Raw genomic sequence first — 16,016 nt, forward strand, 5'->3', positions numbered from 1 at the left:
TCTGCGTTGCACTTGTAACGCAACTCCAGCAATGCGTCACTTTTACGGCACAGATGCATCACGCATCTGTGCCGTTTTGGCACCATGGTGCACCGCATTGTAAATGGCGCCCATCCATGATGGCGGAGCTGTGGCGCACAATAACTGGCGCATCCTTGCTGATTTGCAGGAATGTGCCAGTTATTGTAAATGTGCCCCCTTGTATGTGATACAGTGACATTGATATTGGTAGATTTCTGATTAGCATGTATGTGCTGTAGATGCAAGTGGTATGTTGGATTACTACTTACCAACTAGGACTGCATTCCCATATGTTCCATCCTGGAAGCGCTGGTTGATGACTGACTGCTGGTAAATATACGAATCATGTACACCCCCTGGGAACTTTGCTATGACATTTGTGAACATTCCACGGTGGTCCACTATTGCCTGCACATTCATTGAGTGCGTGTGCTTTCTGTTTCTATATATGTGTGCCCTGTCCGCAGGTGGCACAAATCGGATATGTGTGCAGTCTATTGCACCCAGTACTTGTGAGATTACAGCTATGGCGTAGAAACCCTGCTTGACCAGGAGCTGTTCACACACAGTATTGGGGAAGTGTAGTTCCTGGAGTATCAGGCTGATTATGCCATCCAACACAATTGGGAGGAATCTAGAAAAGGCTGCCTGTGAGACACCACCCACTCCTGATGTTGTGGGTTGAAAAGTCCTGGAGGCCAGGAAATGCAGCACAGCCAGTAGCTTTGTTTCCGGGGGGATATTGGTTATCCGCTGGGTTGGTGGTGTGAGCCTGTGGCCTATGTGGTTCAGTATAAAGTCAATGGATGTCCGTTTGAGCCTGTAGTGGGCCATGATATCCTGTGGTTGTAGATCTCCAAGGACAAGTCGAGTGCGCATTGGCCGCCGTCATCTTTGGCGCTGCCTTGGTGGTGGTCCTGGAGGCGGTGGTGGTGGAGGCGGTGGTGGTGGTGGCGGTGGGGGCTGTGGCCTTTGTGGGACTCCAAGCTGTAAGATTACTGCCTCCATGGCGTCTGCAGGTCCTCAGCTTTGTGGTGGGGCTGGGCTTGGCTAGGTCTCCTTTTCTATGGTCTTTTTATCTCCAGTTTTGCATTTTTAGAACTGGTTTTAGCAGTTCTTATTTATCTCCAGCGAAGGGGCCTTAGCGGGAATTTATTTGTCGCTAAGCATGTCTAGGCGATAGTTGATAATAGTGCGCTAGCGTGTTAGCGACTTATTTAGTCGAATTTAGCGAGGGTACGCCTACCTCGCATATCATTAGCGATATTTATCGCTTCCGCACATTGCAATATGTTTTTTTCCTTGCTAACGCATGGGAACTGTCGCTAATATCGCCAACGATAGTGCCCTTGGTAATATGCCCCCTAGGGGCATATTACCAACAACATGCGATAAATATCGCAATCGATATTTAGTGGGAAAAATGTTATCGCCAAGCATCGCCTGGAAATATCGCCGCTGTAGCGAGGTATTACCAACATCACGCAAGGCGGCGATATTTCCCCAGAAATGCGATAAAAGCATGCGGTAAAACTAGCGTGACTACGCTAACCCGTCACACGCTAACGTGAAAAAATTCACGTTGGGCCTATCAGCGATGATTATCGCTAAACCAATAGGCCCAAGGCTACCATATAACGCGTTAGCGGGACGAAAAAATGCCCGCTAAACCGAAAATCGTTGCTAAACATGGAGAATATTCAAAATGATGGTGAGCAGCCAGGGACTAGTGCAGAGGGCACAAACACCACCCAGGAAGGCCAGGCTGAGACCCAGGCAAAGGGCAAGAGGAAGAGGAACCCAAAGTTCACTCCAGATGAGAACCAGGCACTGATTGAACAGGTGACGCAACACCAGCAGGAACTCTTTGTGAGTTCCACCGTCACCATGGCGAGGAAAAGGGACATATGGCAGGACATCATGACCAAGGTCAATGCCGTGGGGGAGCACAAGAGGACAGTGGACGAGTGTAAGAAGCGGTGGCACGATACGAAGAGCAAAACAAAAAAGAAACTGGGAGCAAACCTAAGGGCAGCAAATGCGAAGGGAGGCGGTGGACCAGCTCCACCGGAGGTGCTGGATGATTTGGAGGAGCTGGTAGCGAACATCATCAGTGAGGAGACTGTTATAGGAGCCACAGGCCAGGATAGTGCTGTACTGGAAGTCACACAACAACACCAGGGTGAGTGTCAAACAGGAACAGGTGGAAGTGGGCGGATGAGCACAGTGGCATTCATGTACCATGCAAGTCTTTACAGTGCATACCCTCATGTACTGTACAACAAGTCCTGGAGAGCCCGGGTCATGCTGGCATAGGGACACATCACCAGGAGGATGAGGGCAGATGTTTTGCTGTTGCACAGTTGGCACATGATGTCGTCAGTGGCAGACATGAGTACTAGCAGGGTGCTGTGGACTTGAATGATTCAGGCCTGGGATGGGTACTGGATGTTGTTGTCTACCAGGTGGTGGGCCATTTGCATGTTGAACTATTCCCAGTGATCGGCCCTGGAAACTGGAGCAGGGAGAAATGCTGGAAGCACATCAGGTCCATGTGGCCTGGCTTCGGCTAGTTGAGGAGGGTGTAGATTAAGTTGTGTTCCAAGCTCCATGGAAATATTGCTGTACTGTAAACAGCTCAGATAGCAGCATCTGCCATGTTACATACGTGGTGTGGGAATAGGTGTGACTGGGAGCGTGAGTGGATGGAGTACATAACCTTGTGTATCTTGTAGCTGTTGGCATTGGACCGGGAGGTCAGGTGGCATGCGCTGCTGGTGTACACAGGGGAGGTGGGCCCTGGCAGAGTTTGGGTGGGTGTCGTGTTGAAGCTGTTATGGATATCAGCGAGCTAGCAGTAGAAGAAGATGGCTAGTGAGTTGCACAGTTCTACTCAGTGAGTCATCTTGTTGGTGTTGACGCTGGAGCCCGAGAGTTCCCTTACGATGCAGAAGAGACCCTTGCTCCCGTGTGTGTTGTCATCCAGTTAGGTTTAGAAGGAGCAACGCTTGGCCAATCACAAGAGGTGGAGATGTATGTGTATGGCATGCTTGTGGTCTGCGTGGTTGTCTGGAGTGTATATGGTGACCAATAACCACTCCTGTTTCCGGCATCCAACTCAGGATACACACCAGCACATTGGTGAACGTGGCGGCTGGCCTGCTGGTGTGGGTATAACAGGGTTCCTTGAGTGGCACAAGTGTGTTGTCACAGTTGTACATACACTGCCTGAGGTGGCGGCCTGCAGCGTTGGAGTTGGTGGAGTTGTTGTGTGGCATGTGGGTAAGGGTGGTGATTAGCTGGTCTACAGTCACTCTCCTACATCAGTGGTGAGTTACCCGTTGTGTGCGGTGGTCTGTGGACTGTACATTGAAGGGGGAATGGATGCAGCACGGTACAGTCCTGTGGAAACAGGTGTTGAGTACTAAAGTAACGTGGGTGCCTGTGTAGAAGGTGGTGTCCAATGTGTGACCAGCGGCGTGGGTGGAAGGGTGGATGGGTGGGTGGGGTGACGAGTTGGCTGAGGCTGAGGTTGGCTAGTGTGGCTGACAGGCTTCTGGAGTTGGTGTTGTTCTTCTTCCTGAGCTGGAATGTCAGCTCCACAAGGAGGATGTAGTCTGTGGAGGTGAGTGCATGGTTGCAGGTGAGGTAGGCGAGGGATTAGCTCAATTGACAATGTGGTCTGGGGGGGCTGGAGAAGAGTGTACCTCTGCCGGGTGGTGTTGGGGTTGGTGTGGATCTGGAAGTGGAGATGACTGGCAGTGTTGAGGAATAAATCTGTGTGGGTGGTGAGCTTGAGGGTGGCAGTGATGAACCAGAGGGTGGTGTGAAGAACAAAATGGTGGCAGGTGTGAACCAGAGGGTGCTGTGAGGAACCAGAGGGTGGCGTAGCTAAACTGCCTGGGAGACCTGTGTGTCTGAGCCCCGTGCAGCAGAACTGCCCCTGAGCCCTCCCAGTGTGAAAATATAATTTAGCACTATTGCCTGTGGTCCCTCAGGGTGTGAGCACATATTGTGCCAAGTTACCCCCTGCCACCAGTACATATATACCCGTAACGCACAGCATGATCATGCCCTTGCACCATGAAGTCTTGTGCCTGGATGCTCCCTATCTGTGTGGGTTGTAACACCGTCAGTGCAGTCAAAATCTAAAGTCATAACTACCTACACAGCACCAACAAACATCTGTCCCCCTTGGCACAGGTATGTGCATCTGCATGCCCCTGCACCCTACTGCCCAGCGCCAGCATAGTCCTGTATGGGGCATTAAAGTATGACATGGGACAATGTCCTGCAGCAGCAGCTGCATGCGCATGAACACACTGAGCAGGATCTGAATGGCTATGTACCAACACGCGCAGCAGAGCAATCTTGGACATCTGTAGGATTCTGGGGTCCAGAGCCAAACATATATTAGCATCCATTACTTTCCCAAGCCCCATCCCTGTGAAGCTCCTGTGACAAGGTGCCTGCATTCTCCTCACCTGCTACTCTGCTTGGTCTCTGACCCCTTCTAAACAAGATGCATGTGAACTCCCATAGTACGTCTCCCTGTTTGGCAACCTCCACCACACACTAGCAGTATGAAACATCTTCTCGGCCGTACACACTATAAAGGGCAGTACACTCAACGGACCTTGTTGCATTATGGTGTGCTGGCAAAGTGACAGGCACATGTGGGCACAAATTTGTACAAATTGCAACAAAATGCACAAGTACGCCAGCAACTTTGCAAAAATGTGGACTGTCTTGCCATTTAGTGCAATATAGCAGAACGCTAACTAGCTGGGGGCATATTACCAAGCAATAGCAAAACCTATCGCCGAGCACCGAGGAGTTTTTACCGCTGAGATACCGTGATATTATCAAGGTTCATCTCAAAAGCGGTAAAAATCCAGCGAAATGCATCAATATGGCAGAAAAATCAGCGATATACATGCATTATCGTGACAATGCTCTTAGCCATGTTATCCACCTTCCATTGGATAACATCGCTAAGAACTGCTTTTAGCAGGCGTTAGCTTTTGGAGATATTTGCGCTTAGCGCAAATATTTCCAAAAGTTATTAATAGGACTCAGAGATGCTAGCAACTGTTTTCAGTCGCTAACATCTTGGCACGCCCACTTTGCATGTCATTAGCGATAATTATCGCAGATATGCAAAGTGGGCCCCTTAAGGCCTGCTATCGCCTACAAGCTGTTGCTAACTGGTGTTAGCGACAGCTTGGTAATAGGGAGACAAAATTATTGACGCATGAGCAGGAAAAAGTCCACCTAATACTGCGAGAATGCCCTTGGTAATATGCCCCCAGATTTTGCCCATACACAATAAATCCAATGTAATCTGTCAACCATGCAAGTCAACAGATACCACACCTAAGGTGTACTGAACACTATACATGCATCCCAGTAACAGGTTGCATCCAAAGTCACACATACAGGGATCACACCACTGATGACCTGAGAAACATACAATGTGTGAAGACCCACACTCTGCAACCTACCTGACACCAATGCTAGTAGTAACCAATTCAAAATTATTTATTGTATGAAATATAACCTACACTAAACACTAAAACTAACACTATATCTAAAATCCCTACACACATAATAAACTAAACTACACATGTAATACTAAATAAACCCTACTACACAAACTACAAAATGACATAAACCCCCCACCCAAAGAGAAAATAAACTTAGCCCCAACACTATCTTAACCTAACAATATCTCCCTACACTAAACTAACTATACCTAATCTAAAACTATTCTACATCTAAATCATATTATACAACTATATACAACCAAATAACTAAGAACAAGGAGGGAAGGCAGAAGAGGGGTGTGGGGCAGAAGAAGTCCAGGTTTACGGTATTCCAAGTTTAACAGCAATAACATTCACCCGCCGGTTCAGGGTTATCAGTTCATTCCGCACATCGGGGAGCAAGTTATTGTTCCTGGCCAGCTCAATTAGTATCTCTTTTTGTGTCTCAGCCATTGGCGGCGTTGTGGTGGGTGCCCCTAGATCCTGGGCTGTTGTGTACTGGGCTGCTCCCTGGCTGGGTGCAGCTTGAGCTGGCCCCTGGCTGCTGGTACTCGGAATAGCTGCAGTGGTTGGGATGGGAATACCAGGTGGGACCACTGTCTTAGATTTCTTAACTCCGCCAGCCTTGCCACCAGCCTTGGATTTCTTTGACTTGTCTCTGTTTCCAACAGCCTCTGGCATCGCATGCCAGGTCCCATCCTTCCGAGCAGCCGCGTATTTCCGTGCCATGGACCTGTACCCCTTCTTAGCCTTGCGGATGTGAACCCACCGTTCCTTAGCCACATTGAATGCGTGTGTCTCCTCTGCATTCATGTTGTCTGAAAAAAATAGGAAATGTCAATCCCAAAACAATGACACTGGTTCATTTGCCTATCATCATATTATTTGGCACAAATCACATACCACATGGGAGGCAACACACATGTCACATCCTGTAACGTCTCAAAGTGACCTGTCCACATAATTGACAAGCCCTACTTTCCACAATACAGGCCCTGGAACGTGACATGACAGTACATGGCAGGTGTGATGTACTGACAAATTAGACGCCAAATGAGACAGTGATAACATGTCACCTTTGTGCATCCTGAGAGTGTGCAAGTAGTCCAATTAACATTAGTAGTGTGGCACTACCCCGCCATGGGCAGCACCACCCTCATCTGACCCTGTGACACGCTGCTGCTACTGCTGTACGATGCACATGTGCCGACATGTGTGTCTATCTGAAAATGTGTACAGGCATCTATGTGAACCCTTAGAGGAGGAGGATATTGATAGCTCCGGGGATGAGATGGATGATGTTTAGCATTTGCAGGGACAGATTACTGGACTCTTCAGAAGGTAGTGGAAGGTAGGGTCGTAGATCACTTGAATAGTTTAGAGCCGGGGCCGGGAGGTGGGAATGCGGGGTGGGTGTGGGGATGTAGTAATTGTCGTGTGGTAGGAGCAGATGAGGAACAGCACATGATGTCACTTGTGTAACTATTGAGTCAAAAGTTTTGTTATGTTATTGAAATTACAAAAAGCAAGATGATACTTATTTATGTATGTAATAGTTACGACACAATTGCGATACATGCTAGAAGATATGCTGCCGGACCGTTGGTTGTCGGCTAAATAGCTGTGTGAATCCTAGCTAAACTAAGTAATGTTGATTTTAGCCAGCCCCAGGGTTGTAGGCTTGATAATGTACTCGATTGAGATGTCAATTCAATCTTGCAATAAAAAAAAGAAAATGTGTACAGGTCATGTAGTCACTGACAAGACAGCCACTCTTTTACATGTTTGCCAGTGTGGCTGTATGAATATGTCAATGGAAACTCAATGTAAGCTCAGCCTACATGCATGGGAAGAAGACCGGGACACCCCTACCAACAACAGGTGTCAAGAATATGAAGAAAGTTCTCCACAATATTGCTGCGTACATCGGCAGGAAACAGCTGCAAAACACGCCATAAAGGCCTTGACGATATGCACCTGAGAAATCACATAGCTGTCCTGGTCATGGGGCAAGGATCTATCCTAAGTCCAATGCTGTTCATTCTATACTTGAGCCTGCTGGGCAACGTTGGGAAATTGTACGGCTCATCTAAGCGTATTGTATGCTGACAATAACCAGTAATTGAGTATGTGTGGGACAAACTACACTGACACACGTCTCTGTTGTACAAACAGCATGTTTAACATGAGTAACTAGAAGAGCATCAACAAACTCAAACGAAACAGCAGTAAAACAGACCTCATTCCGTTTGGCAGCCCTGAGGTATCTTGTTCACATGAAAGGTGGCAGCTGGAACTGTGCTCCTGTCCCCCTTGCAAACATGTGATCTTAGACCTACGCCTAACAAAACAACATGCCCTGTCCTGGACAAAGCCCGTCAGCCAGGTAATTTTCACCTGCTACGGGTTCATGTGTAAAATATGGAATAACTCCAAATGCCATCCTATTGAAGCAAGGAACCCTTTGCTGCAGGGCCTGCCCATCAGCCACACCGATGACAGCAATCCTCAGATTTTATGACAACATTTAAAAATTTGTGTCAAACAGCAGACCCTGCAGAATCTGCCAGCCACACTGACTCACGACCTGTCACCTATAACCCTTCCCACACCTACATAGAAAATACACCACAGGCTCATCATGCGGCAGAAAAGGAAGTTTAAGAGTCAGAGTTGCATGCATGACACCCTGTCTAACCCAGGACCTAAAGACCTCATAAAGGAGAAGAACTGGGATGGGCAAAATAGACCACTTAGATCCTGGTATAAAACATTCATGACCCAGTCTTGTGTCAGTCCCTCTCAACATGGCTATGCTAGGTAACTTCTCTTGCCCCTTTTTTTTTTTTTTTTTTTTTTTTTTTTTGAAAATCTTTTTATTAGCATAGTAATTGGAGCAGTTACATACATACTCGGGCATAGCAATAACCTGTACGTCACATTCATAAGTCTGCTCAGTATTCACAAGCGTGTAGTATCCTTGATTTTCCATTTTCGTCTGAAATCACAGCAACTGAACAATCCCCTAACATACCCGCTCCCTCCCCCACCCGGTAAAACCCCTCCCGGCACTCCCCACATATGCGAGTAAATGTGACTATTACATCCTGGTCACCTGTTGCTCCGTAAAGTACAGTGATTCTGACTATTCCTCTTTTCACCCCACACACAGTGGCTGGTGGCCATAGCACTGTCAATGGTTCAGGGTTCCCCGTACCCCAGCACAGTGCACCATACATCATGAATGTCCTAGGGGGCCGGACCCCATCATCCCGCCTGTATCGAGTCATCTGTGTCCCCCCCTTCCTCTACCTCTACCCCCCCAGTCTCGAAAGTCCCCAGTACCGTGTACCAGTCCAGGGAGATCAGTGTTTTCCTGAGACCTCTGTGTTCCTCCCGCTGCAATGCCTCGCCCTCTGCCTTGCCCCACCTAATCACCTCTGTTTTCCATAAATCCGGGTCAGGGGGTCTGGGGGACTTCCACCTCATCGTGATTGCTCGTTTTGCTAGTAGTAGGGCCAGGTCTGTGAAACGTGCCGCCACGGTCCTTGTGCGTGTTGACGGGCCCAATCCTAGTAGTGCGTGTTCTATGGTGAGCGATCGGGATAGGGCACCGGCACTCTCAAGCGAGTCAGCCACGGTGGCCCAGTAATGACCCAACTTTGGGCATTGCCAGAGCATGTGTATTAGTGATGCGTCGTCAGCGTCGCACCGGGGGCAGCTGCTGCTCGCGTCGGGAAACATCGTATGCAGGCGATGTGGGGTCAGGTAGGCCCTATGCAGCAGCATCAGCTGAATAAACTTGTACTTGGGGTTTCTAGCTACCTTCTTGGGGAACTGGAGGATGCGTTCCCATTCTTTGTCCCTTAGCGGCCTACCAATGTCTCCTTCCCATGCTGACCTGAGTGCTGTTAGTGGTGTTGCCCTCCCTGCTTTTATGCTAGCAGTGAGCCATTTGGTCAGGTGGCTGCCCGTGCCCATGAGGTAGTGCATTGTAATCAGGGGGTTGGTAGCTGGCTCCTGGCCTTCAGGCGCCCAGGTGTGTGTTATATAGTGTCTGAGGCCTGCATGTAATAGGAATGAGCCTCTAGGGACGCTATGCATAGCCCTGCAGTCTGTGAAGGACAGTAGGCGTCCCTCCGCGAACAGGTCACCCACGTGGGACACCCCTATGTCCTGCCACTGCGTCAGTTTGTTTGCTGTCAGTGTACCCGAGCCCAGTGGGATGCCCAGAAGCGGGATCGTGGGGGCATAAGATGTTGTGGGGGAAGTGTATTTCACTGCCTTCCGCCAATATGACACCGCCAGCCGGAGGAGTGGTGGGGCATGTCTCGGTATGTCCGAATGGGGTAGGAGCAACTTGTGTATGTCCCCTCTTTCATGTTCCCTCTCTGTCATATTGAGCTCGTGAAGGTTGCGGCCCGCCACCCAGTAGGCCAGCCATTGTAGTTGGCACGCATAGTTGTACGCCCTAAAGTCTGGGAGGCCCATGCCACCGGAAGCTGAGGGGAGCTGCAGTTTGGCGAGGCCTATACGTCGGCGCCCGTGTCCCCACACAAGTTCTGTGAGCAGCGTGTCGAGATGCCGAAACGTCGCCGCTGGGATCAGGAAGGGCAGGTTGGTGAAGTGGTAAACTAGGCGAGGGAGCATTACCATCTTGGAGATGGCCACTCTGCCAGCAACAGAGAGGGGCAGTGTCAGCCAGAACTGAATTTGCGCTTTCAGCGCTCTCATGGTTCTGCCGAGGTTGCCGTCAATCATCATGTCAGCGTCCCTGTAGATGTGTATCCCCAGATATCGGAAGGTAGTACCTGACATCTGGAATTCGTATGGAGCGAAGGGCAGGGGAGTGGAAGAGTCTGTATTCCTGAAAGTGAACCCATATGACTTGGGTCCACTTATAGCAAGGCCTGAGATCTCCCTGAAGTCCTCAAACAATTGGGGTATAGGGCCCATATCTCCCCGTATGTCTCGAAGGTACAGTATGATGTCGTCGGCATAGGCGGACACAATGTGTGTCGTCCCATGTCTCTGGATGCCATGGCGGGGGGCTGTCGCCCTAAGACTGCACAGCAAAGGTTCGAGGGCAAGGATAAATAGGAGAGGGGAGAGCGGGCAGCCCTGCCGGGTGCCCCTTGCTATAGCTATAGGACCCGAAATATGTCTAGAAGTGCGCACTCGCGCTGTAGGGAGAGTGTACAGAAGCCTGACCCAGGCAACGAATTCGGGCGGTATCCCGAATCTCAAGAGTGTGGCAAACATGTAGTCCCATCTAAGGGAGTCGAACGCCTGTCTCAGGTCTAGTGAGACGCAGCCCTCCTGGCTCGTACCCCCCATGCCTCCCAACATCAGTTGGGCCAAGCGTCTGAGATTCATGGCCGTGCTCCGGCCCGGCACAAAACCACATTGGTCCGGATGGACCAACTGGGGTATATATTGAATGAGTCTCGTCGCCAGCACTTTACTCAAGATCTTCGAGTCAGTGTTCAGGAGGGATAGGGGTCTGTAGTCGGCCAGCTGGAGCCCTTCTTTACCTGGCTTTAAGAGAGATGTGATCAACGCCTGCATGGACGATTGCGGCAGGGAGGCAGTTCGTAAGGCTTCCAGATAGAGAGTATGTAAACGTGGGGCCAATAGATCTATGAACGTCGTGTAGAATTCGGCCGGGAGGCCGTCGGTCCCTGGGACCTTGTTCCTAGGGAGGGCTCGTATCGCCTGTCTGATTTCCGCTAGTGAGATGTTGCGCTGTAGGGCTTTGCTTTGCACGTCGGTAAGCCGGGGCAGGACCAGGTCCCCCATAAAAGTCTCATAGGCGAACTCCGCCAGGGGCGGGGGGGGGCTGTATAGTGTGGTGTAGTAGTCCCTGAACGCCGTATTAATCCCTATTTGTGTGGTAGCTGGAGTGCCTGTTTGGTCCACAATTTCCAAGATTGGGTGGCATGGTGGGGAATCACGCAGTATCCGGGCCAGAAGGGTACCAGCACGGTCTGCCTGCGTATGCTGCCTGTTTGTGTGTTCTCTGTAATCCAGGAGCCTTAGGTCTTCCAGGAGCTCTGCGTGTCTGATGTGGGCCTCCTGTAGTGGGGTGAAATGTGCATTGGTGCCCGCTGCCTCACTCTCTAGGGACGCTAGGGAACCCTCCACTTCCTTCAATTGAATGATGACCTCTTTCTTTCTGCCCACTCGAGCGGCCATCGCCTCTCCCCTGAGACAGACCTTAAAGGCGTCCCATTCGATCTGACGGGTGCTGGCTGTGTTCGCATTTGTGGTGAAGTATGTGTCTATAGTGTCGGAAAGGGACGATCTAAAAACTGTGTCTTCAAGCAGGTCAGGGGGTAGTCGCCATGTCGGGATTGGGGGCGTCAACTTGCCCCAGTGCCAGGTGAGTTCAACAGGGTTGTGGTCGGACAGGGTTTTCCCCATGTGTTGGGCCTGTACAATTGAGGTCATCAGGGAGCGGGAGCAGAAGACATGGTCAATTCTCGTGTGGAGCTGGTGGGGCGGGGAGAAAAAGGTATATTCCCTCTCCTGTGCGTGTGTGCTGCGCCATGCGTCTGCCAAGTCCCAGCCTTCAGCCCAACGTGCCAGGGCTTCCGCCTGTTTTCTGCTCTCAGTGGCCAACAGGGGGGGGTGTGACCTATCCAGTGTAAGATCGAGTACAGCGTTGAAATCCCCCCCAATGATCCATTGGTGGTCAGCCCAGTCAGCCAGCATCCCATTTAGTGTAAGCAAGAATTCTGATTGGCCTGTGTTTGGGGAGTACACACAGCCGAACACAATGGCATTCCCATCCAGTGAACCCCGTACAAATACATAACGCCCCTCCTTATCAATCTTCTGTTCTAATGCCTTGAAGGGGACAGAGTTGCGGAGCCAGATCGCCGCCCCCCTTGAGAACGCAGAATAGGAGGTAGCAAAGAGCTGTCCTCTCCATTTTTTGCGTAACTTCACAGTCTCAGCACTGTTCAAATGTGTCTCTTGCAGACAAGCTATCTGCGTCCCTCTACGGTTAAGTTGGGCCAGGATTCTGTGGCGTTTGTGTATCGAGCCCAGTCCCCGTACATTCCAGGTGCACAATTGATATACATTAAGAGGTCCCATATCCATCTGTGTGCGGTGGTGGAGCGGAGCTTATAAGTGACCATGTTAGGTTCGTTGTGGTGCCAGGGGAGAGTGCCTTGTAAACATATAACCCCTGAACTAAAAGGTTCCCAGGCCAACGGGCTCGGGAGCCAAACAAGGGTGCCCAACGTGGGCACAAGTCAGTGTGTTCCATGTTCAAAACGGGGGAAGCAGGCCTCTGTGGACTGTCTCTTGATGGTCTGCTTTGGCATGGTAGCCCTGGATAGGGGTACGCCCTCCTGCAACCCACCATGTATGAGGAAGAGGGGCCGTTCATACTTTACCACCTGGAGAGGATCAATCATGCCAATAGTCAGAACTCCTCTGCCATCTGGGCCGTGATCCTGGGGAACAGCTGTAGGCTGTCCACCGACCCGGAAACCTCAGTGTGGGTGTCGGTGGTGACGGTGCCCCCGTCCACGGTTGCTCCCGCGTCGTGGGCGGCCAGCGCCTCCTCCGTTAATCGCATCCGTGATGTTGCAGTTGAAGTAGGACCCGCCGTCTGGTCCCCGGGTGATCGAGCGTTCATCTGTGTGCCTCGCGTGGGGTGTTGTCCAGAAGTGGAAGGATTGTTTCGTCGGCCCTGTGACGCTTTGTGACCCCCACTGTGGTCGTCTGCGAGTGGGTCTTGGGAGGCCGGAGGGGTGAGAGTGACTTCCATCCATTCCTCCGCCTCTTCCGGCGAGTCGAAGAAGTGGGATTTGTTGCCGTGTAGTATCTTGAGTCTTGCAGGGAATAACAGCGCATATTTCATGTCTCTGTCCCTGAGTTTGCGCTTCACCCCCAGGAAAGTGGACCGGGCTCTCTGTACCGTGGGCGTGAAGTCGGGGTACACTGATATGTTTTTGTCTTCGAAGCGTATAGGCGCCTTTTCCCTTGCCGCTCTCAAGACGGTGTCTCGGTCTTTGTAATGGAGTAGGCGCGCAATCAATGGTCGGGGGGGCGCTCCCGGTTGCGGGGGGCGCGATGGCATCCTGTGTGCCCGCTCCACGCTGTATAAGGCCGTAAGGTCGTCCTGGCCCACCAGTTTTCGCAGCCAGTCCTCGACGAATCGGGTGGGGTCCCTCCCCTCGCTTCGCTCCGGAATACCAAGGATGCGGACGTTGTTGCGGCGGGCTCGTCCCTCCGCATCGTCCACCCTGTCCCATAGCTGTTTGAGTTGCTTCTCCACGGCCTCCAGTTTCGTGGAATGCTCCGTCTGCTGGGGTATGAGGTCATTTAGTGCTATCTTCTGCTCCGAGACTCGCTCCGCCAGCTTGTTGTGGTCGGCCCGCAATAGGGATAGGCCGGTCGCCATGCTGTCCATGCGTGATTCTAACGCTTCGCGTGTGGCGCGTATTTCGTTAAGGATTAGGTCCAACTTGGCGTCCTGAGATCCTTTTCCCGTTGGCGGAATGATTTCCGCGTTCGAGGAGGCCAGAGGGTCTTCTGAGCCTGTGGACTGCATGTCTGCTGGAGCGCCTAAGTCCTGGTTCCTGCCCCTGTGTCTACCCATTGACCTGGTGAGCAGGGTGACGCTGGAGTATTCGTGGTCTCCGGACTCCCTTATGCGAGTGTCTACGCAAGAGCGCCGGGCTTAGAAGCAAGGTACCCAGGTTCCGCTGGATGCAGGTGATTGCGGCGCAGCCTCCGGGTCAGCCGGGAGAGTTGCAGGCCAGTTTGTGCCCGGGTGACAGCGGTCGGCGGGTCGCGGTGTTGTTACAAGGCGGGGTGGGGCTCCGTTGGTGGTCTTGATAGCCGGTAAGTACCTGGCTGTGCAAGGTGCAGGGGGGAGTCCACAGGCCAGGGAAGGCGACGAGTAGAGGCAGCTTCAATGGCCAGTATCGCGGTAGGCGCTAGGTTCGCAGTGTGGCGTCAGGGCTTCACAGAGCGAGTCTCCTTCCCCCCACGTATGCCTGATGTCCCCAGCTCCAGTCCGTGAGGTCGCAGGTATGCCGCAATGCAAGTGGACACTGACCTTGGGAGTGGACAGCCTCGCGCACTCCTACTGCAGAATGTCCGTCCGCGCCGGTGTCCGGGTGTGCCAATTGCCGAGATCGAGTTCCCAATGTCCCGGGCCCCGCTCCGGGGTGCAAACAAAATGGCGCCTGCAGTGCCTTCTAGCTGCCGGGCTTCCCTCTGCCTCCCGGCGCGGTGTGCCGTGAGCAGACTTCACGTGTGCAGTGCCGATGGCGGGCCGTGCGTCTCACTGGACCCGTTCTTTACTCCAGCGGGGGGTCCGGGGCTCAGGCGCTGCAGTTGCGTGGCGATTTGCTGTGTCGGGTCCAGAGTCCCGGTCGGCCAGCGGGTCCCGCAGCAGAGGGGACCAGCGAGTGTCCAGAAGGCCGATGTAGGAGGTAATAAGGTCACAGGCGGCGCGGGGGGCCCCCCGCAGGATGTCGCGATGCCGTGGCAAAGCGTCCGCCGGATCTCCAGGCGGAGGTCCCTTCCAAAGCCAGTCAATGACCGAGGGTGTGCCAAACAGGCCACAAATCGAGACCGGGGTCTCACTCTGTGTCACAGGCCGCAGCAGTCACCAAGGTCCCGGCGCCCTCACGGTGTGAGCCTTGGAGGAGCAGCGCTCGTCCGCTGTACGCCGGTCGCCCCCGGGGCTTTTGGGCACCGAATGCAGGTGGGCTGCAGGTCAGGATAGCAGGATAATCAGCTTGTAGTTCGGGCTAAGGACGGAGCTCCGGAGCTACACGTCCACCATGATCGGCACTTGGCCACGCCCCCCCACTTCTCTTGCCCCTTGGCGTTGTAATGAACTGCCCCCTCACCCATTATCCATCTATCAACACAAACTCTCCTGTGAAAGTTGGTAAACTTGCCTGTTCCCAATATGTGGTGCAACATTGCCTTGAACCTCTATGGCACAGTTTAATCTGATTTACACTGCAAAAGGACCTTCAAACCTTGTGTGGATGATATGTGATCTATTCATACCTTACACATGACATGACCTTAACCTGGCATGATATGGGTATGTCCCAGGGCATATAAGTAAACCTCAATGTCCGCTTCAGTGGCAGTGTACTGCAGATGAAGCGTGGATATATCTTCTGGCTGGTCTTGTTAATATGTAGCCATGTGTGAAAATCCTGTAGTGTAATGCCTGCATGATCCCTGGATCATTGGATATTTAGCTATAATCTGTGCTGGATGTCATGCACAGGTAATCAGAGCAGTTGCATTGTCCCTTCATGGACAAAGTCACAACTTAGATAGATATGCGTCTAACCACACTCTTATACATATTGTCTGAATAATAACATAACAATACTCAGCACCTTGGGGCCCCGTGACATGCGGAACACACCAGCATTGCAAAACTACCGTGTGTTGCAT

At 51.8% G+C, this 16,016-nt stretch overlaps 1 protein-coding gene across 1 annotated transcript in view; it reads right to left on the bottom strand.

Annotated features, from left to right (window-relative positions):
- Positions 1–5,888: 5,888 nt before the first annotated feature.
- LOC147722796 (uncharacterized) overlaps positions 5,889–16,016 on the bottom strand; it is a 45,132-nt gene continuing 35,004 nt past the window's right edge. The window contains exon 3 of the mRNA XM_086967384.1: positions 5,889–6,385. Within this exon, the coding sequence (XP_086823510.1) occupies positions 5,889–6,385 (497 nt within the window). The remainder of the gene's footprint in view (positions 6,386–16,016) is intronic.

Source organism: Lissotriton vulgaris, chromosome 4_1, assembly GCF_964263255.1.
Source record: "Lissotriton vulgaris chromosome 4_1, aLisVul1.2, whole genome shotgun sequence".
NCBI lineage: Eukaryota > Metazoa > Chordata > Amphibia > Caudata > Salamandridae > Lissotriton > Lissotriton vulgaris.